The sequence below is a fragment of the Copadichromis virginalis genome, linkage group LG11 (genome assembly GCF_057382275.1).
Source record: "Copadichromis virginalis isolate Kocher_CV1m ecotype Utaka linkage group LG11, C_Virginalis_male_GT1.1, whole genome shotgun sequence".
Classification (NCBI taxonomy): Eukaryota; Metazoa; Chordata; class Actinopteri; order Cichliformes; family Cichlidae; genus Copadichromis; species Copadichromis virginalis.
In genome coordinates this window covers 26,948,297-26,975,014 of record NC_140628.1, presented here as the reverse complement: position 1 = coordinate 26,975,014, position 26,718 = coordinate 26,948,297, and the positions used below count along the sequence as shown (strand labels likewise).

Sequence of the window (26,718 nt, the reverse complement as noted above, 5' to 3'; positions counted from 1 at the left end):
AACAAAAACAAGTATTTCTACTTTGAAAAAACTACAATCCCCGGGAAACAATCGCAGTTTGTAATTGACAATCAACCTGTCCAATCACAGGGTCTAAAATGTTAACGCTACCGCATTGGGCGGGGCGAAGTATCACAAGAATGGAGGCGATCGGCGGGCAAACGTTTCATTACACGCTTTGTAATGTTAATTCCCGCGGACGCTTGTTAGTTTTTTAATTTCAGTATTACCCACGGTGAGAAGAGCCTAACAAAAAAATTAATCAAAAGGCCGTGTGGACCAAGAGTGATGACTACACGAGGGATTGTCCAACGAGAGTAAATGAGAGGTAAGGGGGAAGAAGGGCCCGGCCGTTGAAGCCGGAGAGCTTCGGGGAAAAGTGGGTAGCGCCGCCTGACGGACCGCCCGACGAAGCGGGCAGCTGGCATCAGGAAACCGCGGTGCCGAGAAACAGGTCTGCAATATCGGAGGGAGCGCCGCCAACAGCTCTCCATATGCCATCACACGCGGCAAACACTGATATGGATCACATTTGTGAGGATATCAGACAGGGATTTGTTAGTTTATATAGCGTAAAAGATCCTGGTGTTGTGATAGAGGCCCTGATTTTGGTTGACGACTGAAAATTGCCTTGTTTGAAACCGGCTTTTCTCCCTAATATGTGTACGAGTATTACTGTTTGTTTGTTTACACGAAAGATTAAAAGTAAAAATGAAAATCCCTTATTATAAGACGTTTATGGCTTTTCTCGTTTTACATTTTGTTTCCTACAGGTGAAGTTTCAGTGTAGGACTCGCTACTGCCTCACTTGTCCCAAACTCATTGCTATAATGGCTGAGCAGCAGCAACAGGAGGAAGCGGAGGGAGTGTATGTGGAGCACCAGTATATGTGCAGCGAGTGCCACCAGCTCTTCAACACCCTGGAGGATGTGCTGGTCCATCAGCAGATCCACATGGGCCAAGAAGGAGAAGGGGAGGGTGAGGTAACGGAGGCCATGACCATCCACGGTGTCCCAGAGGTGGGCCAGAGTCAGCAGTACCAGTGTCTGGAGTGTGGGAGCCTCCTCATGAACCCAGAGGAGCTGTTGCAGCACCAGGAGATGCACATGAGAGAGGTTGGAATTGAGGTGGAGCAACAAGGTATGAGATTTATTTGTGTTTTTGATCATGTATGAAAAACTGGAGTGTTAGGATATTGGTGCTTCACTTACATGGCTACTTTAAGACATCACTAACCACCTTTGTTTATGACCATTGTATAGAGCTGTGTGAGGTTATGGAGGCGGAGGAAGCTGGATCAGAGGCCCAGGTGGCGGGACCTGTGCAGTACCAGTGTCTTGACTGCCTGGCTCTGTTTGACTCACCTGAGACCTGGCTGGAGCACCGGCGGACCCACAGCAGGAGCAGCACACACAGTAACACCGAGACCACAGTAAGAGAGCCAAAGCACACTGTGACACAGTGTTAAAATATTAATTGGTGTTCTACTCATTAGTATGGCAGGTGTAGTTCCATTTGTTAATGTCTCAAATATGTATAATTAAACAAAAGAACCAATGTGGTTCCCCTCCAGGCTGGTCCCACAGATGGTGTAATGTGAATGGGTTATTGGGGTTATGTTTTTTTGTTTGTTTGTTTGTTTGGGTGGGGCGGGTGGGTTGTGCCAGGATTTCCTTTTGTCAGGCTTTCAGACAATCCTGGTAAAGACTCTGGTGCTGATGATTGAGATAATAAAATAAGTTAGAGGTATTTCCCAAACTGTCACCTTCATTAGATGAATTTGGTCAGGATGTTCAGGAATAACCCAGGAACCATGAAGTTTGCAGATGCCCACATGGACAAGCCAAATACTTATTACAAATACAAGACAAAAGTTGAAGTGTTTGGCCGGGTGTGTTTGGAGGTGTAATGGTGAGGCCAACTGTCAAGCATGGTGGTGGCGGTAGCATCATGCTCTGGGGTTGTTTAGTTGCCACTGGTACTGGAACATTTCACAAAGGGGATGGAATATTGAAGGAGGAGGACTACCTCCAAATTCTTTTAACTTCACCTAAAGCCAACAGCTAGACTTTGAAACTTGGATGCAGTTGGGTTTTCCAATAGGACAATGATCCCAAACACACTTCAAAACTGGCTTTAAATTGATAAAGCAGGCTAACTTCTGGAATGGTTTTCCCAAAGATCTGACCTCAGTCCTATTGGAAATTTGTTGACTAAGTTTAAAAGCCAGGTCTGTGCTAGGAAGCCAACCAAGAAGAGTGGTCAAATATCCAGCCAGACGCTCGATGATGGAAAAACCAAAAACATCTGGTTGAAGTGCGACTTGATGAGGGGCATTTAAGTTTGCACAACATACATGTATATGATTTTAAAGTCATTCCACCCCTGAAACGGAACAGTTCAAAGAAATCATTAGAAGCCAGAAACCACCATGACATTCACATCCATGATGAATGTATGTGAACGTCTGAGCACAGTGTGTTCCTGTGACCGTAGTTCTAGTTCTGCTGTTCTTGTGTCAAGCCTCAAGACATCCAATCTGCAAAAATATATCAAATATTTAATAATTAGAGGAACTTAGGAAAGGAGAAAATGTCAATTTTGTTTATTTTGTGGTGCATTTGATGCTTTTAATTCAGAAATTCATGTTTTTGTTGCCTTGCAACAGGAGTACATGTTACAGCCGGACGGCACCGTCACTCCACTGACCAACGTGCAGAACTACGTGTTGAGTGAGCAGCAGGCTGGAGAAATCTTGGCTCAGGTACTTTGATTTAAACCCTGAGACGACACACAGGTGTGGGAATTGTTTTGAATTTTTTCTCTGAACATTTCCGTGTGTTTTGCAGGTGCTCGCTCATCAGCAGCAGCAACAACAGCAGAGGAAACACCATTCTGCATCTAAACCTGCTGCACCCTCCCGCTCCTCTCTGCTGCCTCCTGTAACTCCGACTCCAGGATCTGCCACTATGCACCTACAGATCCTGACAGCTCAAGCTCTGGCAGATAGCTCCACCACTCCTGGTCGCCGGCGCTCCAAGCTGCCCGCTCTGTTACCCTCTGTGGGCCACAGCTCCTCAGTAAAGCTGGAGAATGGCATCCAGAGACTGGAGTTGAGGCTGGCTCCAGGTGTCCACCCTGACAGCCAGCAGCAGGAGCCAACAGAGGTGGTGGTAATCCACCCGTACGAATGCTCAGAGTGCTCCCTTCTCTTCCAGACACCGGAGGACTTCCTCCAACACCAGGGAGATCACTTCCTGGGCCAGGACAAAGAGAGCGGCGAGCCAGGGGTCATGAGTGGCATTGAGGAGGTGCGATGGAGGGAGGAGATGACCGAGAAGGTGGATGACATACGCATCAGAGGAGCAGAGAAAAAAACTGCTGTGTGGGCTAAACCCCAACAGTGTGAGCTCTGTAACCGAACTTTCACCTCAGTCAACCGGCTGGCCGCTCACAAGCGCGTGCATGAACAGGGAACACACGAATGTCCGGAGTGTGGGAAGATATTCAAGAAGGCCACATCACTGCAGACGCACATGCGCACGCACTCTGGCGTGGCCCGATATCTTTGTGTGGACTGTGGCAACGGCTACACCACCGAGATGACTCTGATCATGCACAGGTGAGTGCTTGGTAACACCAAGGCAGACAAAAAACCTTTCACCCCAAAATCAAATGTTTTGTCTCTGACCTGTAGCGCTGTTTGTCAGTCTGAATTATGGAGAGGTGAACTTCCCAGAAATTTTCTGCCTTTTTCTTGAATAGAATGGAAATGTATGGCTTCTGATTAACCTCGCATATCTTCTCACAACCCATGAAAAATTTCACAAACCTAGTTGTGAGCACTTTAAATTCAACTCAGGTTTAATTATATAGCACCAGTTCACAGCAGCAGTTACCTCAAGGCTGGTTGTACCACATATTTTATAAACTGCCTCCATCTGACAATAGAGCTCACTGCAGGTATACAGGCCATTCCCAGACTGCAGATCGACTACCGCTGCTGGATCATAAACTGCAGCATAACTAAGGGAGGACTCAGGGTTACCTAAACCAGGCCAAACTATATACTTTATCAGTTCAGTTTTATTTATATAGCGCCAAATCACAACAACAGTCGCCTCATGGCGCTTTATATTGTAAGGTAGACCCTACAATAATACATACAGAGAAACCCCCAACAATCATATGACCCCCCTATGAGCAAGTACTTTGGCGACAGTGGGAAGGAAAAACTCCCTTTTAACAGGAAGAAACCCCCGGGAGAATCGGGCTCGGGGGGCGGCATCTGCTGCGACCGGTTGGGCAGAGAGGAAGAAGACAGGACAAAAGACATGCTGTGGAAGAGAGACAGAGATTAATAACAAGTATGATTCACTGCAGAGAGGTCTATTAACACATAGTGAGAAAGGTGACTGAAGAAGAAATACTCAGTGCATCATGGGAATCCCCCAGCAGCCTACGCCTATTGCAGCATAACTAAGGGAGGATTCTGGGTCACCTGATCCAGCCCTAACTATATGCTTTAGCAAAAAGGAAAGTTTTAAGCCTATAATCTTAAAAGTAGAGATAGTGTCTGTCTCCCGAATCCAAACTGGAAGCTGGTTCCACAGAAGAGGGGCCTGAAAACTGAAGGCTCTCCCTCCCATTCTACTTTTAAACACTCCAGGAACAAAAAGTAAGGCTGCAGTGCGAGAGCGAAGTGCTCTAATAGGGTGATATGGTACTACAAGGTCATTCAGATAAGATGGGGCCTGATTATTTAAGACCTTGTATGTGAGGAGCAAGACTTTAAATTCAATTCTGGATTTAACAGGAAGCCAATGAAGAGAAGCCAGTAGGGGAGAAATATGCTCTCTCTTTCTAGTCCTTGTCAGTACTCTCACTGCAGCATTTTGGATTAGCTGAAGGCTTTTCAGGGAGTTTTTTGGACATCCTGATAATAAAGAATTACAGTAGTCCAGCCTGGAAGTAATAAATGCGTGAACTCATTTTTGAGCACCATTCTGAGACAGGATATTTGTAACTTTAGAGATATTGTACAAATGGAAGAAAGCAGTGCTGCATATTTGTTTGGTCAAGAATAAATGCAACATTCTTCAGTGTTATTGGGGGCCAAGAGAAGGCCGAGTACGATAACCTCAGTTTTATCTGAATTTAGAAGCAGGAGATTAGACATCAGCCAGGTCTTTATGTCTTTGAGACATTCCTGCAGTTTATCTATCCATGAAAAATAAGTTAAAGCTGGCTATCTATGCCTTCTAATAGTACTGCCCAAGGGAAGGATGTATGTTAATAAAATTGGACCTAGCACTGAACCCTCTGGATCTCCATAATTAATCTCAGTTGTTGAGGAGGACTGCCAATTTACATGAACAAATTGAAATCTTATCAGCACGATCTAATCTCTGTAATAAAATATTATGGTCAACAGTATCGAACACTGCACTTAGGTCTAGCAGGACAAGCTCAGAGATGAGTCCACTGTCAAGATGATCATTTGTAACCTTCACTAACATTGTTTCTGTACTGAGATGAGTTTGAATAAACCATTTCTCTGAAGATGATCATTTATTGGTTAACTGCTCTTTAAAAAACTGGGAGCTTTGTGTAGAAGTACTTTGTGTCTATACAAAGACAGCATTCATGACCTTGTGACTAGAGCCTCACGCTTGTGACAGGATCTAAGCGTTAGTGATGTCTTCTTCAACTCGCTCTTCATTTCTTTAGTTGGTAGAAGCAAATAGTAGAAAGGAAATGGTTCCTACATGGAACTAACACAAAGGTTTGTGTATTTATTTGTTTATTTTCATGATTTCTGGAAAGAGACCAGACACTTTTTAAGATCTAGTTATTTCTATCTCCTTCTCCTGATTTCTTGTAGGAAGTCCCACACTGCAGACCCCCTTCATAAGTGTAATTTCTGCAATAAAACCTTCACTAACATGACCAAGTATCTCTACCACCGTCGAATCCACCTCAACCGTGACACATCTGGAGCATCCATCCCTGTCCCTGCGGTAGTAAAATCAGCACACCACCTTCCTATTGTCTCCACAAACTTCCAAGTTAAAACAACTTTTCAATCTGACGCGTGCCTGTTGTCTTCTCTAGGTCTCGGCTCCGAGACGAGCGTCTGCCTCTGCTCTTGCCATCCTACAAAGAGCAAGAATGAAGAAGTATTTCCCCAATGATGAGGCAAAAATAGACCTGCTGGCTCCTCTCACTGAGGAAGACACGGTAAAATTGGGAGATACTAGACAAAGCCCTCAGAGCAAAGCAGAAAGACGTGAAGATGAGAAGAAGGTGGGGGAAAACAGCATGGAGGTGTCTGAGCCATGTGAAGAAAAACTTGATGATGTGCAGCAGGTGAAAGATGGCTCTGCTACAGAGCCTGCTGCCGGGGGTGACGCGGGTGTGGCGGTGTCCTGTAGCCCCATGGACGAAGCAGACGTTGCCTCGGCTACACCATCGGAAAAGGGGTCCTTTTCCTGTCGTTCGTGCCCTAAAACATTTACCTCGCAACTGCAGCTCGTACAACACCGACGCAAATCCCACGTTCCCGAGCGCAGCTTTGTGTGCGGCATGTGTGGAAAGTCTTTTAAGAAGCAGATCCACGTGCGAAACCACATACGCACGCATACCGGCGAGAGGCCCTTCCAGTGCTCGGACTGCGGCAAAACCTTCTCATCTCTTGCCAACCTGACGAGGCACAACCTCATCCACTCGGGCGTGCGGCCGTACCGCTGCGACGTCTGCCACCGCTCCTTCTCGCAGTCGTCTAACCTCCGTCAGCACAGCCTGCTTCACTCGAGCGCAGCCACACTGAGCTGCCCAGACTGTCCCGCCACTTTCCGCTGGCCCACTAAGTTGGCAGCACATCGCTTCACACAGCATCCAGGATCTCCAGCGCCTTTTCCCTGTTTTCACTGTGAGGCTGGCTTCCTGACCAATAGGCAGCGAGAAAGCCACTGCCTGCAGGAGCACCCCGGGCTGGTCCAGGCAGCTAAAGAGTCAGAGGAGGGCAAAGAGAATGGCAGCCAAGCAGATGCAGGGAAAGATCTGACCTCGGAGCCCTCCACCTCAACGTCCGAGTCCGGGGATTCATCCAGCCATGTGAGAGGGAGCCTGGATTGCAACGTTTGTGGGAAGAAGCTCAATTCTCCCGCCAATCTACGACTTCACAGGCTGAGCCACTTCACCTTGGGGCCTGGGCGGCCACGGTGCACCCCGGGGAAGAGGCCCAAAGCTCACCAGTGTCCCCTCTGTGGCAAACTGTTTGTGTCGTCCTCCGGAGTGGCGCTTCACCAGCGGGTCCACACAGGTGAACGTCCGTTCCCCTGCCAAGTGTGCGGAAAGCGCTTCCGTCAGAACACGCACCTGCGAGAACACCTGCGCACGCATTCGGGTGAAAGGCCGTTCCGCTGCGAGATCTGCGGAAAGGGTTTCATCCAGAGCATGCACCTGGCAGAGCACCGTCGAACGCACACAGGCGAGCGGCCGCACGTGTGCCCCCTGTGTGGCAAAGCCTTCAAGACCTTCTCTAACCTGAGGAACCACAAAAAGACCCACGTGAGGCAGCAGAGGCTGGACGAGGAGGCCGCTGCTCAAGCTGCCCTGGAGGTCAGTTCTGCCGTGGCCGTGGTGGACGCTTCGGCCGTGGAAGTATCCAACGGGCAGCCTCAGGTCATCCAGATCCAGTCCTCTGATCTACAGCAGGTAAGAGATGATTTCCCCCCTTTTTAATCTGTTTTAATCTTAAATTTTAATCTGGTTTAGATGAGGCCTGTTTTTATGCTTTTTAACACAGGTAAAGGTTCACATGTTGAGGTCAGTCTATATTGATATTTCAAATTTCCCTCCTCACAGGCACCAACCATCATGTGTAATGAATTCGGGGAGACGATCGCCATCATTGAGACCAGCGAGGGAGCAGTGCTGCCCCTGGAGCAGGCCCTGGAGATTTATCACACAGCTTTGGAGAACGGACTCGCCATGGACACGGTCGCCGTGGACGGACTGCAGCTCCTCTGAATCACCAAAAAATAAGTTTACCTTTAAAAGCTTTCACGAGTGCTAATTGTGACTTAAAGACTAATCGACTACTGTGAGGAGGAGACTTGAGTACTGAAACCAGCTAATGAACGACTAGATAAGAGTGCTTAAACAAGAGATGAAATAGTTTTGGCAAACAGACCAAAGTACGCCTCCTCCCCTCTTTTAGTGACCTCTGAGATGGCTCGGCATTAAAATCTAATGAAACGATGTTCACTGAAATAAAGGATTTGCTGTTGGTGATGAATAAGGACTACTGGTTGTGCCACAGATCGTATTTGTATTATTAATGGTATATTTCATCATTTGGATGTGATTTTGTTTTCCTCTGTTTAAATGTTTGGTCAGCTTGTTAATAAATCTTTTTTTTTAAGATCATAAGTGTTCATCACATTCCCCATTTTTCTAATCTGCGACTCCTCTTCTCCGTCCTCCTGCCTGTGACCCAGAACAAGGGAAATGGAATTTACAAACCACGATGGGAGGTGGTCTCTTCAAACAGCCAGTCCATTATTTATTTTTAAGATGATCAAATGTGCAATTAAAAGTACCCCTAAAATATAAAGTACATCATAAGTACAGCGGTAGTTGGGTCATAACAAAAGTTTACGATGCCATTGTGGCACACATATTTTAGGGAAATCCCCTTCACCTCGCCCGCTCTTCTCACATCGTTGGTGGGAGAAATTTAAGAGCAAATAGAGCGTGGACAGCCAGGAGATCTCGTGGCTCTGATTTGGGTTTTTCACTGACATGTTTTGGGTCTCTGAAGTTGTTCATAATAACCTGCAATGAAACAGGCTGAGGTGTCTTTGCATGAGTTGCGTTCAACAGCAATCTGACAAAAAAAAGTGGAATATTCTCAAATAAACAGGTTTAAAAACATTTACTTTATTACAACTCTGCTGGTTTTCCTGTGGCTCTGGCTGCAACATTTTTTCTCCCCATTCATTCATTCATTCATTCATCTTCTGATGGTTATCCAGGTCCTGTCACAGCGGGAGCAGTCTAATTAGGGATACCTACACCTCCCTCTCCCCAGCCACCTCCTCCAGCTCAATCTCGATGACAAATAAGGTCAAGGAAAGGTATGAAGGAGAAGCTTGGTGCTCAGAGAGTTTGACAGCACTTAAAAACTCGCCAGCATGTCCTGGATCTAGCCCAGGGCCTTCTCCCACTTGGAAAATGAATATCATCACATAGTTAGGGAGTTAGAAGTTCAAACCACCTCGCCTGAATCCTTACTCTGTGCAGGAAAACCTTAAAGATGACTGATTTGAACACTTCCATGATAAAAACAACAAATGAGGGAATATATGTTGCAAATCTGGCGCTCCATCCCTCCTGTGGAGTTTGAGACTTTGAAGCTCCATCCTAAGCAGCACTGTTGTCCTGCTAAAGGTATAAGGTCATCCAGCACCTCACCATGTTTGGTTCCCAGACAGTTTACACCCAGTCTTAAACCCTGCTGAAAAAAAGGTTTATGGTCTTAAAACTGTGCCTTTGAGTTTTTCCTTTAATCTGCCACTGATCTATCGTCCATAAAACCCCACTTTTCACAATGCCAGCAATAAAATCACTTTAATTGAACACCTATTTTTATTTGCATACTGAAAGATACAGATACAAACTTAATTTATATAAATTCCTCTCCTGCATACTGGAACAGCAAAACAAGGAGTAAAACACAAAAACATTAATAGCCATATTTATTATAGTTGCTTTTTTTCCCATTTCATGTGTTTTACCTTCAGTAATGGTGCCTTAAAAGTCAACTTATGTTCAATGACAGTTTTCCTTATCAATAATATAACGAGTCTACTGACTCTACAGTAATTATTTACAACACAACCAAGTCTTGCACAAAGACACAACCAGTATTATATCCACCCAGCGCTCTTTGATTTGTCACCCTCCCGTCACTTCCCCCGGGTTTCTCTCCGCCCGGCCTAAAAAAGGGAGGTCTAGAAAGAGCAATAAAGTGACAAAAGGAGGAAGGAGGGGAGGAAAGGGGTGGAGGAAGGAGATGTACGTTGAGGCTATAGAGTCAAACTTATCGAGGGACAGAGAGGCATTGCTGGAGGGGTGGGTGTGGGTTGTCTAAAAACCATACGGCTTATTACTGCTGAATGAATATAAAAGGTCCACGTCAGGTCTGTCTCTGTTAAAACGAATAATAAAAGAATAAAAGAAAAAAGATTAACTGCACCGTAGGTCCTTGCTGAGGTGAGACGCCAGCCAAGGGAAGACTACAACGGAGGAACTGTACAGGTGTGGAGCAGCATCTCTCACCTGCCTCCAAAAGTATATAAAAACAAAAAAACAGAAAGAAAGGAAACATCTGCCCGCAATGATAAAAAGAACTAAGGACAGGGATTCACTGCAATGATATGAGTAGTAGTAGTAATAATAATAATAATAATAATAATAATAGTAACCATAGGAATAGTACAACAACAAAGTGAATATGACAATGTTAAATACAAATCAAATTACTTTAAAAAAAAAACCCCAAAACAAAACGGTAATAAAACTGCTTGGCAACAGAGGATCGAGGTCCTACGAGTAAGAGCCTGGATGTGCCCGATGACTCTGACATTCCTTCCTTCAATGGCTAGCGAATGAGAGGCACAGGAATGCTCGTCCCTACCTGCTGGCATGTGCTAGGGTCAGTCGTGAGGAGGGAGGAGGCCAGTCAGGTAACTGCAGGAATGATGGCACTGCCAGAAGTCCACTTAAATTTCAGTCAGTTTTTCAGTCACTCCCAGTAGGCCTCTCCTGAAGGTCTACATATGAGTGGACCCCCCCCCCCCACAAGAACTTTTCCAGGTCCACTGCAACAACTTGTCAAATTCAAATCAATTCTGGCTGTTGAGGGCCCAGCCCCCGAATGTCAGCAGAAAAACAAAGACGAGCTCACAACAGTTAGTCACTAGGTACAGGTTTGTTCCTCGAGCAGGTACTGAACTGCTTTTACTCCTCTAAAACTATTAAAAACAAAACAAATATCAAACCCTACGACGTCTTCTCTTAAAACCGCCCGCTTTTCACTGTCTCAGAAAGGGTTGAGCGTGTTTCTCCCTCCAAAACGGGAAGACTTTCTTCTTCAAGGCAAATGAGTGCAGCTGTACACAATGGTCCTTCGTTTACTGGCATCAATGGGAGCTTTCTCCAAGGTGGGTTAATACAGAGTGCTAATTCAAGTGTGAGAATTCAAAGTTTTCCAGGGTGTATGTGTGGTGGTTTTTGTGCCACTGGTTTTTAAGATGTTCTTTTTAAATTTTTTGTTTATTTTTTGGTACAATGGTCACAGATTATTAAAAAAAATAGGTCCCGACATTGCATACAAATGTCTCTCACTCTCAGAATTCGAATGCCGATGATGGGAAGAAATCGTGATCTGGCAAGAGCAGAGTGGAGACTATTGATAAGGAAAAGTGCATAGGGGGAGGTGGCACACAGACACCGGTTGGGTCAATTGAACTCGCCGGCTCCCCTCATCTAGAAGAATCATGTGAATCACGAGGATCCTCCGGGCTCGCTTCTGTCCCGTGTTCCATGTCTTCATCCTGTGGGTCTCCACCCGCTCTCAAAGATCCTTCCCCTGACTGAGACCCAGAAGGTCCAGCGATGGAGCCGGCTGAGTCTGAGCCGCCTAAAATAGAGATGTCGGAAGGAGCAGCTGTCTGCATGATCTTCTGCCGCACCTCCCTGATCTTCAGCTGCAGACACACCTTGGTGGGGAATATATCTGAGTATCTCGTCTGGAAGGCTGCAGTGGCCTGAGCTGTAGACAAAAGATGAAATCACCAGGAAGTTACAACCAGAATGAAGAACCAGAAATCTGTGACTGTGTGTGTGAGAGAGAGAAAGGTTGGTGGGTGCGTCTTACCTGATGGGAAGAAGCCCTGCTCCTGGAACAGCTGCATGACCAGTGCTCTCCTCTGGTCCAGCGTTCGGCGCAGGGAAGTGTACGGCACCTTATCAAACTCCAGTTCAGTCAAGATGTCTTCTCCATCTGGTGCTGGGAAAGAAGCTGGAGATTATAAACCATTAGATCCCTGAGAGGAATTTGAATTAATTTTAACATCACAGTGACATTGAATAATAACGAATTAAATGAATTTAAAAAGGAGGTCATCAATACACAAAAGATAAAAATCCCCACCTAAAAACAAGCTCTTCATTAATCCTTAACCCTCTCGTTACATTTCTACATCAAGACAGGTATCACAGCTCACTATGAACTATTAACATTAAAGGAGACTTACAGTATCATGCTTAACTGTCTTGTACATACCACTGTTACAATAGTGCATGTTCATATTAAAAACAGGCAAGTTTAAAATAATGAGGTTAGCGTGTAAAAAATTAGGGATAATATTCAGTGTGATCAGCAATAGCCTACCATTGATTTTTAGCTAATTTCCCCATTAATGCATTAAAATAGATTATTTTTTATGATCCTGATAAGAGTTGAATTGATTTTTAAATGTAATTTTTTTAAGGCATTACAGAATGTGAACAACGATTCTTTAAAAGGGTACTTTAACCTACTTCCTGTTCACCCCAGTAACGATGGTGTTAGCTACCAGCTATCACCAAGGAGGACAACGGTATGATCGAACTGTAGAGATTACTGAACCTTGTGAACCTAAAGCTCAGGCTTCGTACTGCTATAAAGGCCATAGGTATAGACAGTCTTTCTAATTTCCTGTCTTTATGATGTTACTGAGAACAGAGATCTAATTTCTGCCTGTGATCACAGGAGCCCCACCTGCTCTGATCTGTGTGTGACAGGCAGCCAATGAGAAGAAAACTGGCTTAAGTGGGAGGAGCTAAATCAGCTTGTTTTAGTCTGCACTAATTCTGAACTGTGAATCATGCAAAGCTGGAAGTGACAGGTCCACTTTAAGTATATGAGAATATTGCATCTTGTCCTTGCTGTTCTGTGTGCTCTACCTGCTCTGTCAAAGGTGAAGATGTCCCCCTCGCATTTAGCGGCACTTTTAGGCGTGCTGGGCTCGGAGCTACAGCTGGAACGCCGCCGACTCTTCCTCTTTGGGGAGATTTGCTCGTCTGTAGCAGAGTCTAAATCTAGAAGCAGAAGGGAGACAAATTTAAATCCAAGCAAACACAATGAGAGATATAAATAAAATGAGCATTATTTTCAACAGTTTAGATGTTAAAGTAAAAATTATAATGCACTATTGAAGTCCAGGAATTATCAGCAGAAAGCCAAAGAAACTGCTCTACAGACACCAGCCTCAAAGTATCCCAAAGTGCTTTGTGTGACCTGTTGAGTTCTTCCTCTTGCGGCGATAGCTCCCCAGAATGGCACGAGGTGAGGTGGCCAGGCTCTGCAGAGTCGGTGACGGCAAAACCTCCTCGGGTCGAAACTCTGGCAGCTCGGCAAATCGTTCCTCAAAGTACACCTCTGACAACACCCTTCCAGTCCAACACACACACAAAGACAGAATACACAGTATATATACACCGTCCATCAATAATTCAAACACAGAGGTTTACAGAGGCATTAACTCACTTGTCAACAGAGTCAAAGGTCTTCTTCAGAGGTGGTGGGCGGGCTTTGACCTTTTTGGGTGTGGGACATTCTTTGTCAGTCTGTGGAGGTGGCAGGGCGGGCTCTGTGGCTGATGGAGGAGGGAGAGGAGAGGAGGGGAGGGACTCCTTCCACCCAGCCTGCACAGGAAATTCAATACAGGCATTTTATTCAAGAACACAGAGGCACTACACGTGCACTACGGCTCAGTACTTTATTCTGGTAGTGTTTGAAGTAAAAGCCAGAATGTGATGCTCCCTCACCTCTTTGGCGGTTGTGCTTTCCCTGTTTCTTGAGTCAGAGGAGTCTCCAGCACTGGAGCCCTCCAGTGAGGATGCTGGTTCCTCTGTGGGATGTGCTGATGGAGACGCCGTCTGCCCCGGCGGTTCAAGATCAAAGGCAAAATGACTGTTGGCTGCAGCTTCCCTTTCCCTCTCCTTTTCTCGCTCCCGCTCTCGCTCCTTGTCTTTGTCACGCTCTCTCTCCTTCCCTCGGCCTCCTCCTTCATAGCTGCCTACGGGAATGGTGGCCACTGTTGCCTTCACTTTCTGTGGGACCCTGACTGGAAGCAGGGTGAGTTTGGGTGTGCCTGGTGTGCTTCCTGTAAAAAAGAAAAGAAATAAAAATACTTATGAATGAAAGTATTCGCTCACTCATTCAAGCAATGAACTTTAGTGGCAGGTTAAAAAACAGTGGGTGCAGTTGTACCGGGTGTTTGGATCTGAAGCGAAGGACTGCAGGGCCTTATGGAGCCAGCAGAGCCACTGGGAGGCGCCGCTGAGCTGCTGGAGGGCTGCGTCTGCCTCTCAAGCTGTCTTTCCGAATGTGTCAGCAGTTCTGCCTGCCTCTCCGTCTGCCTGTCAGTTTGTCGATCCGCAGGTCTGTCCGGAGGCAGGTGCCTGTCAGTCTGTCTGTCCGGATGTGGGTGCGTGATGATGGAGGGGGTTGCTGTGTGTTTGGGCAGGATGTGGGGAGAAGCGCTCGACGGGCTGGAGACAGAGTAGACCACGCTGGGGGGTACTGCTGCCATGGAGACCACCCCTGTTGCCATGGTGACGCTAGGTGAAGGAGGGTAGATGGCAGTTACTATCTGGCCCCCGGAGCCTGAAGCAGGGGCTGAGGTGGAGGGCTGTGGAGACTGAGCTGTGGCCAGGAGTGGTGGTTGACCTGGATGAAGGAGACAGGAAACCAAGAGGGCAAAAATAACCTCATAATTTTCCACATTGCTATGATGATCTGCGACATTTTCAACACGATGAATACCTATTCCTTCTCTTCTCTCAATAATCTGACAAATTACAGTCTTTATTGACAACTATCAATCCAGATTTCCACCTGGACTCGATGAACCAAGATTTTACTGAGATATGTTTGTTTATGTATTTAAGCAAAATAGAAATGCAAATATTAAAGGCAAAAATACAAGCTAACACTGCTAACAGTACTTTTTGTTCATGTATTCCCTTCATGTCATATGAGAATAAATAAAATGTACAAACTGGATTAGCCCAGGTTTAACAGCATTAATGCTTACTTTACTCAAAACTACTCATAAGTTAATGTATATTTCTCTGCTGCTCTGCAAGGCTGAGGGTGTAACTGATGAGGTTATTTACACATAATTAACACTGACTCACTTCATTTATGGATGACTGAAATTACTTAATGCATATATGCTTTGGACTAAATTATAAAATTTGTGTTTTAATTCAAAGGCCATTTAACCTAAATGAAAATGATAACTTTATTTATAGACTCTTGTGGTTTGTTGCATGTATTTTTTTAACAAGTGAATAAAAAATAGTTAAAAATCAGACTTAATTTTGGCAATAGCTCTATAAAGTAGTGATTTATAAATTGGCCTAAGAAAATAAAAAAATCACCGGTTCAATGGAGTCGATGGAATCCACTCTCCCACAGTACCATGCACTAAATAAATGCTGGAAAAAGTTTTACCGCAGATGAAGGTTACTACTGAAAAGAGACACCGGGAAGCAAACAATATCCACGTGTTGTTTAATCAACCGAGTATGAAATGGAAGTATACAATATTCAATTATGCAGAGGCTTATTTTTACTATATATGCATATATAGGTGGTGAAGAGGTCAAGCTTAGTCTTTTCCCAGCACTTCAGTACATCTAATACCAAGAGAGATATCCGCTCTCTTACTCTGCAACTCTTCAAGGCCACAAAAAAAAGAAAAGAAGTAATCATATGATATCTCGTAAGAGCTGAGAGATGTAGTTCTGCATTAAGATTTTTCATCTCTGTCAAATGTGCTTTCTGTGTGCACTTTGCATGTTTTCCCTTTGCCTCTGGCTTCCTCCCACAGTCTACACACATACATGTTAGGTTAAGTGGTGACTCTAACTGGCTATGATAAAAGTGTACAGAGTGAAAAAGCTTTATAATGTGAATTTTAGTCTAAAGTGCTCGAGTGGCTAATAAGACTAGAAAACTACTATATAAACGCAAGTATGTTGTGTACTACAAATCCAAAAATGAAAAGTCAGAGAGGAAAATGGGGAATGGAAGAGTGCATGGACATGGATTTCTACAGCTGAACTTTAGCCTATAAAATGGCTGTTTTTGATTAGGTAAGGTTTAGTTTAGTTAAAATGGGAACAGGCCTTTTTTTAAGCTTCATTTGTTATCAAAACAGGCTAAACTTAAGCATTTGTACAAACACAGGTAGGATTCAAAATGGCCTGTGTGTCTTCATAGCTACTGGACATTTCCACTTGACAACTGTTCCATTTTGTTGGTGCTAAAAGTTTAAAAAGTAAATCATTTGTCTTTTTCCCCCCCAATGGTGGTCTAAATGAATCAAAAACATTTATTATTGTAATGAAAAGGGATTGTTAACGGACTGAATAATCATAAACAGCCCACTGCAGAGAACTAACGAGTGGTAAAAGATTTACCCTTATTAGCCCTTGTGATGTCCTCCCGATTTGCATACAATGTGAGCCATCAGGGGTCAAAAGTGTCTCCACTTCATTTGACTGTTTTTTAAAGTATAAAGTATAAATTGTCAATCAATTCAGTGTTACACCTTAGTTTTACTTAAGACCAACACATTAACACAAAATTTACTCAACATTTTACATTTTAGGGCCACCAGACCTTCTTTACAAAAAAATAAACCCTGTTTTTTAGCGAAAACAAATTGAGAAAATTAAATATTTAATTGTTTAGATAATTTTGACTATCTGAATAACTAGAGAGTGCTGTATGTTGAACTTTAGTGAGAAAGTTTTTTTTCAAGCGTTTGAAAATTTTTAATGGCAGCAAATAATCACACTGGTGGTCCTCAGGGGTCAAAAATGTCCCCACTTCATTTGACTGTTTTTTTAAAGTATAAAGTATAAATTGTCAATCAATTCAGTGTTACACCTTAGTTTTACTTAAGACCAACACATTAACACATAATTTACCCAACATTTTACATTTTAGGGCCACCAGACCTTGTTTACAAAAAATACACCCTGTTTTTTAGCGAAAATAAAACAAGAAAATTAAATATTTAATTAAATTAAATATTTAAAAAAAAAAAAAATTTTTTAAATTCTCACTAAAGTTCAACATACAGAGTGCTGTATGTTGAACTTTAGAGAGAATTCTTTTTTTGAACCATTTATAAATTTTAAATGGCAGCACATAATCACACCTGTGGTCCTCAGGGCTCAAAAATGACCCCGTTTGCTTTGAAGCAACAAGTATAAAATATCATCCATCTCTGTGTTTCAAGGTTTTATTCAACTTTATTCCAACTCATTGCCTGACAGTTTTCTATATTTTGGCATGGTAGGAGGGCATGAGTCTGAGTGAAGGCAAACTTTCATGAGGACAAAGGCGTGTCCATATTTGACCCAAGTGCAGGAGGAAGCTCAGGTTTATTCCTCTGCACTGGTCCCATCATGGACAGCATTCTTTCTGCAGTTGCAGGCCAAGGGTCATATACAGTAAACAAGCTGTTACAGGTGATTGTTTTCTTTTGGAAACCTGCAATGTTAGGGACAACTCGTGTCCTGACTGCAGGACAGACGGTTTGCCATCGCACACGAGCATGTTCCATGTACAGCTGGACCTGCATCACATGCTGCCCATGTTTTTGTCTCAAAGTTCCCTGGTTTACTTGGATGTTCTGTTGGAGGGGACAGAGTCCTCTGAAGGGGACTTGGTGCTCATACAGTCACATCAGTACCAGGATCTTACATCACAGCAGGAGGAACACCCACTTGTGTTTCAAGTCAAGTCAACACCAACACACATCATACACCTCAAATGGGAGCACGTTTGTGTCATGAACGACGATCATCTATTGTGTCTTTATCAAGAAATTATGTCCTTTTTGTGCTTCAATGATTAATCTTGTGTCAGCATGAAAACTTCTCTACCAGACTCAGGATGTCATAAACTGGCCGTAGCGACTCTACTGGATGCACGGCAGTAAGAATCAACACACCCACATATGCCTACAGCTGCATTCGGTCCATTTTTCTTCCTCTCTTGTTGTCCCTCCTTGTTCATCATTGAGTTGGCTGTAGAGCAGGTCATCTGCTAATTGGATGGTTGTTGGTTCAATCTCTGTGTGCTCTAGTCTGGAGTTCTTACCAAGGTGTCCTTGGGCAAGTTACTGAACCCCAACTTGGTCTCTGATGCATCCATTGGCATGTGAACGTTAAAAAGCAGAATACAAGCAGAATACACTGTGTATAATGCTTTCAGTACTCGAGTAGAAAAGCCACTGAAGGAGTATGGGACCTGGCACATGTGCTTGGACTGTGGTAGATCATCTTTCTCTGAGGCACATGAGAGAGTCATGCATCGTCTGTCACTGGGAAGGTTAGAAGACCAGATCAGTGTTTCCTCACGTTACTGCAAATATTCCTCTGTCTCAGCTGATTCCTCTTTCCTGCTTGATTCTTTGTCTTCATCATAATTGAAATGGATGATGTGTAGTCCTCTGACACATCTTCTATTTCAGTTTCACATTCTGAAAATTCAAGAAACTTCAAGAAGCCCAGTCACTTTCTCTCCAAGCTCCTCAGACTACCATGTCCTGGATGCCTGAGAACCTACTTGAACATAGTTCAGATTCTTCATCACTTTTCTTCACTTCATAGCCTTCTTCCACTTCTGCAGGTGGCTGATGTGCTTTTTCAGAGAAAGGGTAGCATGTGCTCTAAATATTGACAATATTTTCTATATCTTCTAACCCTGGATCTTCCTGAACATTGATTCTCCCTCCTCATTATACTAGAGGACAATATGTGCTTTGTCCTACTGGTCATTGCTTTGCACAACATGGTAAAAAAAAGTATGCTCATCAAAGTATGCAAATCTCCAGTGCAATGGAGGCTTTTGAGGATACTTTCTGTGTATGTATTATTGTAGAGTCTACCTTACAATACGAAACACTTTGATGCGGCTGTTGTTGTGATTTGGCGCTGTATAAATAAAATTTCATTGAATATAGAGCACCTGCCTCCTCATTGTGCTGCCTGTTGTGGTTGTTATGACCAGTGCTTGACCCCACACATCAGTGATCCAAGATCAAAGATGTTTGAAAACAGTATGGTGTGAAAATACGGCTCTTTGCAACACTTTGTACTTTGGGGTCATTTTTGTCCACGAGGACCACCAACGTTATAAAATTCAATAAAAACCACATAAATAAATCAAATTACTTGAAACTTATTCCAATCATTCATAGTATAGTAATGAATAACTTCTGTTATTTTCAGCCCATTTGATGAATAACAAATACATTTTTGATAGCAAAAGATTTCTTTAGAGGACAAAAATGACCCGTGGACATTTAGTAATGTTAATGTATACTTAAAATGCTGTGTCACCTTTGTTATATCTCTTATTTTTACACCACATTAAGTTATATTTACTTTCATTTTTGTCTTCGGGTCCAAACTGGCTCTTGATAGTAAAAGCTGTTGAACCCTGTGCTCTATAAATAGACTGAATTTACAACTTGGGCCAAGAGTTAAACAAGTTTGTGAACTTTGCTCACTGTGGCCTGTAACTGTATAAGCTCATGGAAATACTCAGAGACATAATAGTCTAGTAGATTTCATATATTAGCTAAGAGCATTGGAAAACCTGTTTTCTGGGTCAGAGTGAGGGGCTACCTTGCCTACATGTGGAGGCAGGAGCACCACATTTAAACGGAAAGAAACATCCCCCAATTCAGACTATTAACATGAGCTTTCATGAGGGCACAAAATCATCCATTTTCCCCCCACAGCTGACACCATATACCCCAACACCGTAACAGCTTCGGCCAGCTGATGTAAGATCTTAGCCAAGACCCTCTTTTCCTCTACATCTCTGCTGTGTTGCTCTTTGCATTTCCAGGTGCTTTGATCATGCTGCTTCCCGGCTGTGCAGCTCTCCCCTGCAGGTCCTCTAACCCTGAACGCAGGACGTTCTGTCAGCGCTCCTCTTCACCAAAAACTAGCTTTACAAATGGTTTTGTAGTAAATCATGTTTACAAAAAGGTTTGTCCTCCAGCTTATCTCAACGTCTTTGACACTGTTGTGTAACGAAGTGTGCCATCGACCAGTAACAACCTGTGTTTTGTAATTTTAGTGTAGTGTTACTGCTAAAAATTCAAATGAATGCTAAACCAAGATGAAAAAGCAACTTGGGAAGTCAGGGAAAGTTGAGTTGTTGATCTCATCCTCAAAAACATCATATCCACCATGTAAAGTGAACATTAGAAGAATTTGTTTAACAATGATAAAAACTCATGCATAGTAAATTAATTTTTAGGCTTGAATTTACTTTGTCATGTGACAGTTTTTAACGATTTGTTGCCCTCCTCGTAGAGTGACCTAGATTCGTTATTTATTAGCCTAAAAGCCTATAATAAAATAATTCTAAACACGAAGAAGCTATCAATGTTTTACTTAAAGCAGATATTTTGAACTCAGGACCATCCAAAGAGCACATGAATGCAGGGTTAGTGTATGTTTCAGCTAGCAGAAAAGGTCATCAGTCATCAATGCACTTTGATGCTGGCATTGTTACATCAACATTATTCAGAGGGCCATATGTGACCCACACAGTATGATGTATTCAAAATACAGAATTGCTGTATTAAAAACAAAACAAAAAAAACAACCCAGGATCTTTGGATTATTTTTTCCACGGCTCTGACCTGCAATCAGCGGCTGTACAAGCGTCTGTCCAGGCGGGGCAATGGCTGTGAACCCAAGAGTTGCAAGGGGCGCGGGTACGTATGCAGACCCAGGAACTGGCAGAGCTTGCTGCGAAGGGGAGGAGGCTGTTGCATTGGAGACTAGAGGCAGGGTGGATGGTACCCCTGGAGTGGACTGGACGTAGGTGATCCTGGACAGGAGGTACAGATACAGGTGAGGTGATTATTATAAAATGAAAAAAACAACAACAGAAGAAGAAGGCAAGAAGAAGAAGCAGGCGGAAGGAGGATGACATTTATTGTAATAAGAAATGTCAGGAAGGGTGCAGAGGCAGCGACAGCCCATGTTACAGTAGAATAATGAGGCAGACTGAGAGTGCAGGGAACAGAGACACGATTGGAAGGAAAGAGGAAGACAAAAAGAGAAGTGCTGCAGTGAGGGTCAGTTGGTGAGTGTACATCACAGCAAGTAGCACTAGATAACTAGTGCTGCGTGTGTGTGTGTGTGTGTGTGTGTGTGTGTGTGTGTGTGTGTGTGTGTGTGTGTGTGTGTGTGTGTGTGTGTGTGAGAGAGAGAGGAGATGAGAGGTAGTGTGGGGGTGGCAGGCAGAGGCAACTTGGGCCACCAGCAGCATGACTAACATATCCAGAATAGAGCTGTAGTGTTACAGCTGCACCCCTACTGGAATTTCGGTTTCTCGTGTTGTCTGCTCACTGTGTTACAGGAAATATGGAGAAGCTACACAGCTTCAGCTTATATGCTGCAAGGAAAAGATAGCATATTGTTTTTTAATAACTCAGCTGTTAACTTATAATATTGTCGGTGATTACTCAGAGAGTTTTATTTCCCCATTAACTGCAGTAAAAGCCTGTTTGGAATTAAAGTGCCTTTTTTTAAAACCTTGGAAGGCATAAACTGGCCCATTTAGAAAGTATTTCATTTGGTCTAAAACTGTTGAATAAACCTTTTATTATCTAGCCAGTGGGCAAAATCGTCATGTAAAAACACTCCTTCTGATTAACTTCTATTTTGGAAGTAACCAAATTGAGTGCACACGGAGACAGAGCATGTCTTTAAGCTCAAAATGATTTCAGGGAATTATCGCTGGTTAACTGATGTTTACTACAGATTGTGAATGAAGCTGCACGCGTGGCTTGCCTTCTCCATTTTAATGTTGCATCAAAGAAAGCACAGCAGCAAACCTGTAAAGGGAGGATCAACGTGTTCCCTCTAAGTATTTATGTGTATATATATACAGCACATCTGTCATATGCAGAAAGCCTGCAAAATACGGCTGCAGCTATTGATTTCTTTGTTAATCGAGTATCTTATCAATTAAGTAAGTTATCGGATAAGAAATACTTTTGCCTTATTAATGAGATTGCTTATTGGTTTACACTTTAGAAATTACAAATTTTAATAGTTTAACTGAATTAAACACCCATCCACAGAACTAAACTGCTAAATTAAAATAAAAATTAAAAATGCAACAATAGACAGATAACAAATACAGAAATCTGGAGCTATCGCAGCTATCATAGGGGGGGATACAGGGTACACCCTGGACAGTTGGCAATAAAAATTTAAAAAAAAAAAAGGTACATAAAAACAACAGACTTCAGACTGAGTTCTGACAGGATTATACCTCCTGGATGAGGTACATTTGCTGTGTGTTCACGTGTATGTGTTTTTAAGTCTTGTATGTGGTGATTGCAATGAAGAAAAATGTTCTCTGAACTGAACTGTTTGCCATGTGCTGAGCTGCAGCATGTCCCAATTCAGAAAACGGATGTTCTGATGGTGTAGATGTTAATAATAATAATAATAACTTTATTTATAAAGCGCTTTAAAACAAAGTGCTGTACAGCTATTTGAAACTAAAAAGATGAATAAATAAAAAGGGATAAATAGCAGTACAAGTAAAAACACAATACAAGTTAAAAACAGTAAGAATTTAAAAAGTAAAAGACATAGAAATTAAGACATGTAAGATAGGGTGAACAAATGTGTCTTCAACTTAGTTTTAAAAACCTCCACAGAGCATGCCTGCCTACTATTTTGAGGGAGGTTGTTCCAATAATAATCAATGATTAATGATAATTAGTGATAATAATAATTCAGTGTTCAACCTAACAGCCCCAGGTCAGTGGCTGAGAGTTTCACTTGCCCATGCAAACAAAAAAACAAAAGCAACTTTTTGAATTTTGTTTTAACTTTTGTTTTTATTTTTATATATATTTTACATTACTAGAGCCTTGAAATAAGCTGTAAAGGAAGGTACGGGGTTTAGTACACCCTATACCCCCCTTTAGATTCGCCCCTGCTTGCTGCAGGTATCACTGTGATAGAAAGTGGCCAGCTGCAGCCTTTATCAATCTGCCTAATTTAAATTAAATGTATTAAATTAGGTTAACAGCTCATCTGCATATTTTATGTGAACTTCTATAGCACTAACGCAGATAGCTTGTAGTCTAAGATAAATGGCGGTGGATGTGAGCAGCTAAAACGTTGCAGCTTGTTGAACAGGTGGGTTTAAAGCTTTGCATGCAGCTTTTTCCAAGTAAAGGTTTTTACAGTGATTAAAGTAACAAATGCTGTTTTCTTTTACGCCACCTGAGCGTCTTGACGACAGCTCCACATTAAACTACGACAGCATCATCTTCACTGCTGCTGTTGTACTATCAGTCTTTTTGTGGAAAAACTGGGGGCTGCATGACCTTAATATTATAATACTTTTTGTTCACACGTGCTCCTAAATACATTCCTACTGCGGGTCTATTTTTAGTCACAAATGTGGGTGAAACGCTCACGCTTACACGGTGACAACCGAGTGCAAACGAAGCATCGAAGCCAAGAATTTGCCTCAAAGATTTTTTTGTAATCGAGTTACTTGATGAATTGTTGCAGCCCTAATGCAAAGACACTTCCAATAAGTGAACAATTACAGAGATCAACTGCAGCTCAGGGATACTGGGGACTAGGGTGCACAAGGGCTGGCATATGTTTATAAATGAGTGCTTGTTAATCAGAGCTGAGTCAAGCCTTACTGGCACATTTGTTTACAGCTGCTCTCAGACATGTGATGTGTTGCATTGCTGGGTTTATCTATCTGTTAGAAAATAGCTTTTAAGCTGTCAAACATCAGTCTCCATTATATAAATGCTTTATGTCAGTTCAAACACGTCTGTTATGAACAGCAGTGGAAAGTTTAGAAATACTGTGAGTAGTGACAAACAGCCCCAATAACCACACTGGAAGTTTCACTTCATTTATTAACTAGAATTTAAAATGTGTTTAACACAGGCTGACAGCACTAAAGCTGTTCCAGTTAGCTATGAAAAATGGGAAACAGATAGGTCAACATTTGGCTGCCGGGTAATTCCTCATCTTGCTCACATGCTGTGTAATTTATAGGTAAAGCATTTACTGGATTTTCATTTTTAAAGTGAGTGGAATGAAAGAAAATCCAAAGAGGGGGGCAAATGTGGGTAAATCGACGGTGCTTTTCAGATGAGTTTTTTTTTTCCTTCTATTGTTGCCCTGCACTGCCAGATCAACAATGTTCTCAGTGAACAAAACACTTTTCTTATGCCTCTTTTAATTTTGGCTCAAAGGGCTATTCAACAGATCATGCTTTCTTTCTCATAAGAAACAGTTGGAGGAATTAGCTGTGCATGTGTTATTATTACTCAGCTGTCATAATAAGGCAGCAGACATGATATAAGTTCTTTAAATACTAACATTTTCTGTTTTCAACACATTAACTTTTTTCTTTTTAATCACATTACTATATTTTGCACCTAAAGAAATTTTGTTACTGATTCTAATTAAGAAGAAAGATAGGACACCACAAGGTTACAAACAAGCACACAATTAAAAATATTTTTTAATGATTTTTAAAGAGTGCCAACATGGTGATGGTGGTGTTTATTTCGTTCCTTGTTCTTTATGGGATCTCTGCACTCCTCTTTCTGGTTTCATCTACTTTCCCAACCCCCAGCTGGTTACAGCAGAGTGCCGCCCCTCCTTAGAGCTGTTTCTGATATAGGTCTCTTTCTTTTAAAGAGGAGTCCTTCCTCCCCACTGTCACCAAGTGCTATTGGTGAACTATTGGTCCCATATTCATATTCACTGTCTCACTGCAGTTTGATATCTCCTACCTTGTAGGTGCTGGTGGCACTAGAACAGCCTGGGAGGGGGCTGATCCTGGTGCTACCACAGCAGCTGTGCCCACTGTTACAGGGAAGGGGCTGGCAGGATGTACTGCTCCACCCTGAGGCAGCTGAGATTGAACAACGGGCATAGGAGCTATATGGATGATCTGGGGGGGAAAAAAATAAAGATAGAAGAACCAACACAAATGTTTATTTGCAGCTTTGCTCAGATAAAGCTTTAATAAGAAAATGACTACAGTTTAAAAACACGTCATCAGTGAAGCACCGCTGACCTTGCTTCCGGACTGAGCTCCATTCTGGACAGGAAGAGGTGGAGCCACAATCGGAAACTGCTGGGCAGGTGCTGGCGCAGTCCGCACTGTTGCCATGGGAACAAGCATTTTACCCTGGAGCGCCGGAGACTGTGCTTGCACTGATGAAAACGCGGATAAACAGGGGGAATGAGCATTTCATTAGAAGTCAACACAGACTATTAGCTCCAGTGCTGTGTCTCCTGTTAGAGCTTTCACCTCTAGTTCCTGGGCCGACTCCTACTGCTGGGCTGGACGTGTATCCCGTCAGTGGACTTGTACCCTGCTGCTTTCCATTGGCCAAGGACACATGTGTCGGTGGAGCTGTGGGCAGGTTGAAGACACTGGTTGGCTGGCTGAGCTGCTGAGGTGGACTCTTTGGGTTGGTGTTGGCAGGTAGGGTAGGCAGAATGTACTGGACTTGAGTGATGGCCTTACTCCCAGGGGGTGCCAGGGAGGAAGCAGGAAGGAACTGGGGCTGAAGCAGGGGCAGAGGCAGGGGCCCGTTGGTTTGGCTATGCTGAGCTGAAACAGCAGTGGGTGGAAGAGCCTGCGGCTGAGATGGCTGGGGTTGTGGGGAGGGGGTTACAAGCTGTATAGAGGGTTGGGGAGGCAAAGCCCCTCCTAACACCAAATTAGTCACTACACCACCTGGACCCATAGCTGGACTGGGTGATGACGAAGAATAGTACCCACCCCCTGTGGCTGTGGCCCCGCCTCCTGAAGCTGAACCAATCAAGAGTTGCGGCTGCTGCTGGGGAGTCAGAGACTTCCTTTCGGAAGGGTGAGGGTTGGATGAAGTGGCTCCATCTCTAGGTTTGCTGGCGATAGGGAGCGGTGTGCTGATAACAGGACGCATCACATTGGTCACCACTGTAGAGGCCACCCTAAGGAGTGGGTTCGCCCCCAGCGAACTTACTGATGAGGGAAGAGGCCCTCCGGCTGGAGAAGTGGACATGACTGACTGACCAGAAGAAAGGGAGAGAGAAGTGGCTTGCCCACTTCCACCTTCCTCCCCTCCAAATGCATCCTTATTCTCTCCCTCTGCTCTTTCCTTCCTCCTGTGGTCCATAAATGCTCCCCCTCCTGATCTCCCCTCATCATAGCGCTTGGTGGTGGGGTAGGAGGACAGTGAGACACTCCTACCATGAGGAGTATGGTGTGAGGAAGAGGAGGAAGCAGAAGAGCAAATGACTGGAGCAAAAACTCTCTGAAAAGGACAAATATACAGATGTTACACAGGATAATCACCTTTAAAATGTTTCAAGAAATCTGTGTGTGTTAAACTGATAGCTATCAATACCATTACCTTTCGATCGCTTTCATCACCCGAACCGTTCTCACTATCGCTGTCAGTCACACGCTCCTTACACTTGAGGTCTATGGAGCTGCTGGGATAAGGGTCCTCTGCGGAAAGAAGCACACACTCCAGCTACACTTGATATTCCTTA

General features: G+C 43.5%; 2 protein-coding genes across 6 annotated transcripts in view; one reads left to right on the top strand and one right to left on the bottom strand.

The window, feature by feature from the left end:
* The first annotated feature begins 111 nt into the window (after positions 1-111).
* Positions 112-8,430, top strand: znf526 (zinc finger protein 526). Its single transcript, XM_085471749.1, has 8 exons — positions 112-328; positions 774-1,140; positions 1,263-1,432; positions 2,669-2,764; positions 2,850-3,622; positions 5,885-6,020; positions 6,115-7,719; positions 7,870-8,430. Exons 2-8 carry the CDS (start codon positions 831-833, stop codon positions 8,032-8,034), a joined length of 3,255 nt encoding a protein of 1,084 aa, XP_085327875.1. The 5' UTR covers positions 112-328; positions 774-830; the 3' UTR covers positions 8,035-8,430.
* Positions 8,431-9,635: 1,205 nt separating this feature from the next.
* The window catches only part of cicb (capicua transcriptional repressor b), a 43,969-nt gene continuing 26,886 nt past the window's right edge, over positions 9,636-26,718 (bottom strand). For 2 of the 5 annotated variants that reach the window (XM_085471744.1, XM_085471748.1), the window contains exons 10-21: positions 26,577-26,674; positions 25,487-26,477; positions 25,250-25,389; positions 24,963-25,123; positions 20,802-20,992; positions 14,327-14,785; positions 13,882-14,219; positions 13,601-13,758; positions 13,352-13,512; positions 13,018-13,152; positions 11,948-12,091; positions 9,636-11,842 (exon numbers count right to left, since the gene is read on the bottom strand). In XM_085471744.1, the coding sequence (XP_085327870.1) occupies positions 11,553-11,842; positions 11,948-12,091; positions 13,018-13,152; positions 13,352-13,512; positions 13,601-13,758; positions 13,882-14,219; positions 14,327-14,785; positions 20,802-20,992; positions 24,963-25,123; positions 25,250-25,389; positions 25,487-26,477; positions 26,577-26,674 (3,266 nt within the window). In that variant the 3' untranslated portion in view covers positions 9,636-11,552. The remainder of the gene's footprint in view (positions 11,843-11,947; positions 12,092-13,017; positions 13,153-13,351; positions 13,513-13,600; positions 13,759-13,881; positions 14,220-14,326; positions 14,786-20,801; positions 20,993-24,962; positions 25,124-25,249; positions 25,390-25,486; positions 26,478-26,576; positions 26,675-26,718) is intronic. The other 3 variants (XM_085471746.1, XM_085471747.1, XM_085471745.1) reach the window with 3 other exon arrangements.

Excerpts from the sequence above, each read along its gene's own strand:
- znf526 (XM_085471749.1), top strand. The coding sequence starts at position 831 with ATGGCTGAGCAGCAGCAACAGGAGGAAGCGGAGGGAGTGTATGTGGAG. Across the intron at positions 1,141-1,262 it reads AATTGAGGTGGAGCAACAAG|AGCTGTGTGAGGTTATGGAG; the intron begins GTATGAGATTTA and ends ACCATTGTATAG. Across the intron at positions 3,623-5,884 it reads ATGACTCTGATCATGCACAG|GAAGTCCCACACTGCAGACC; the intron begins GTGAGTGCTTGG and ends GATTTCTTGTAG.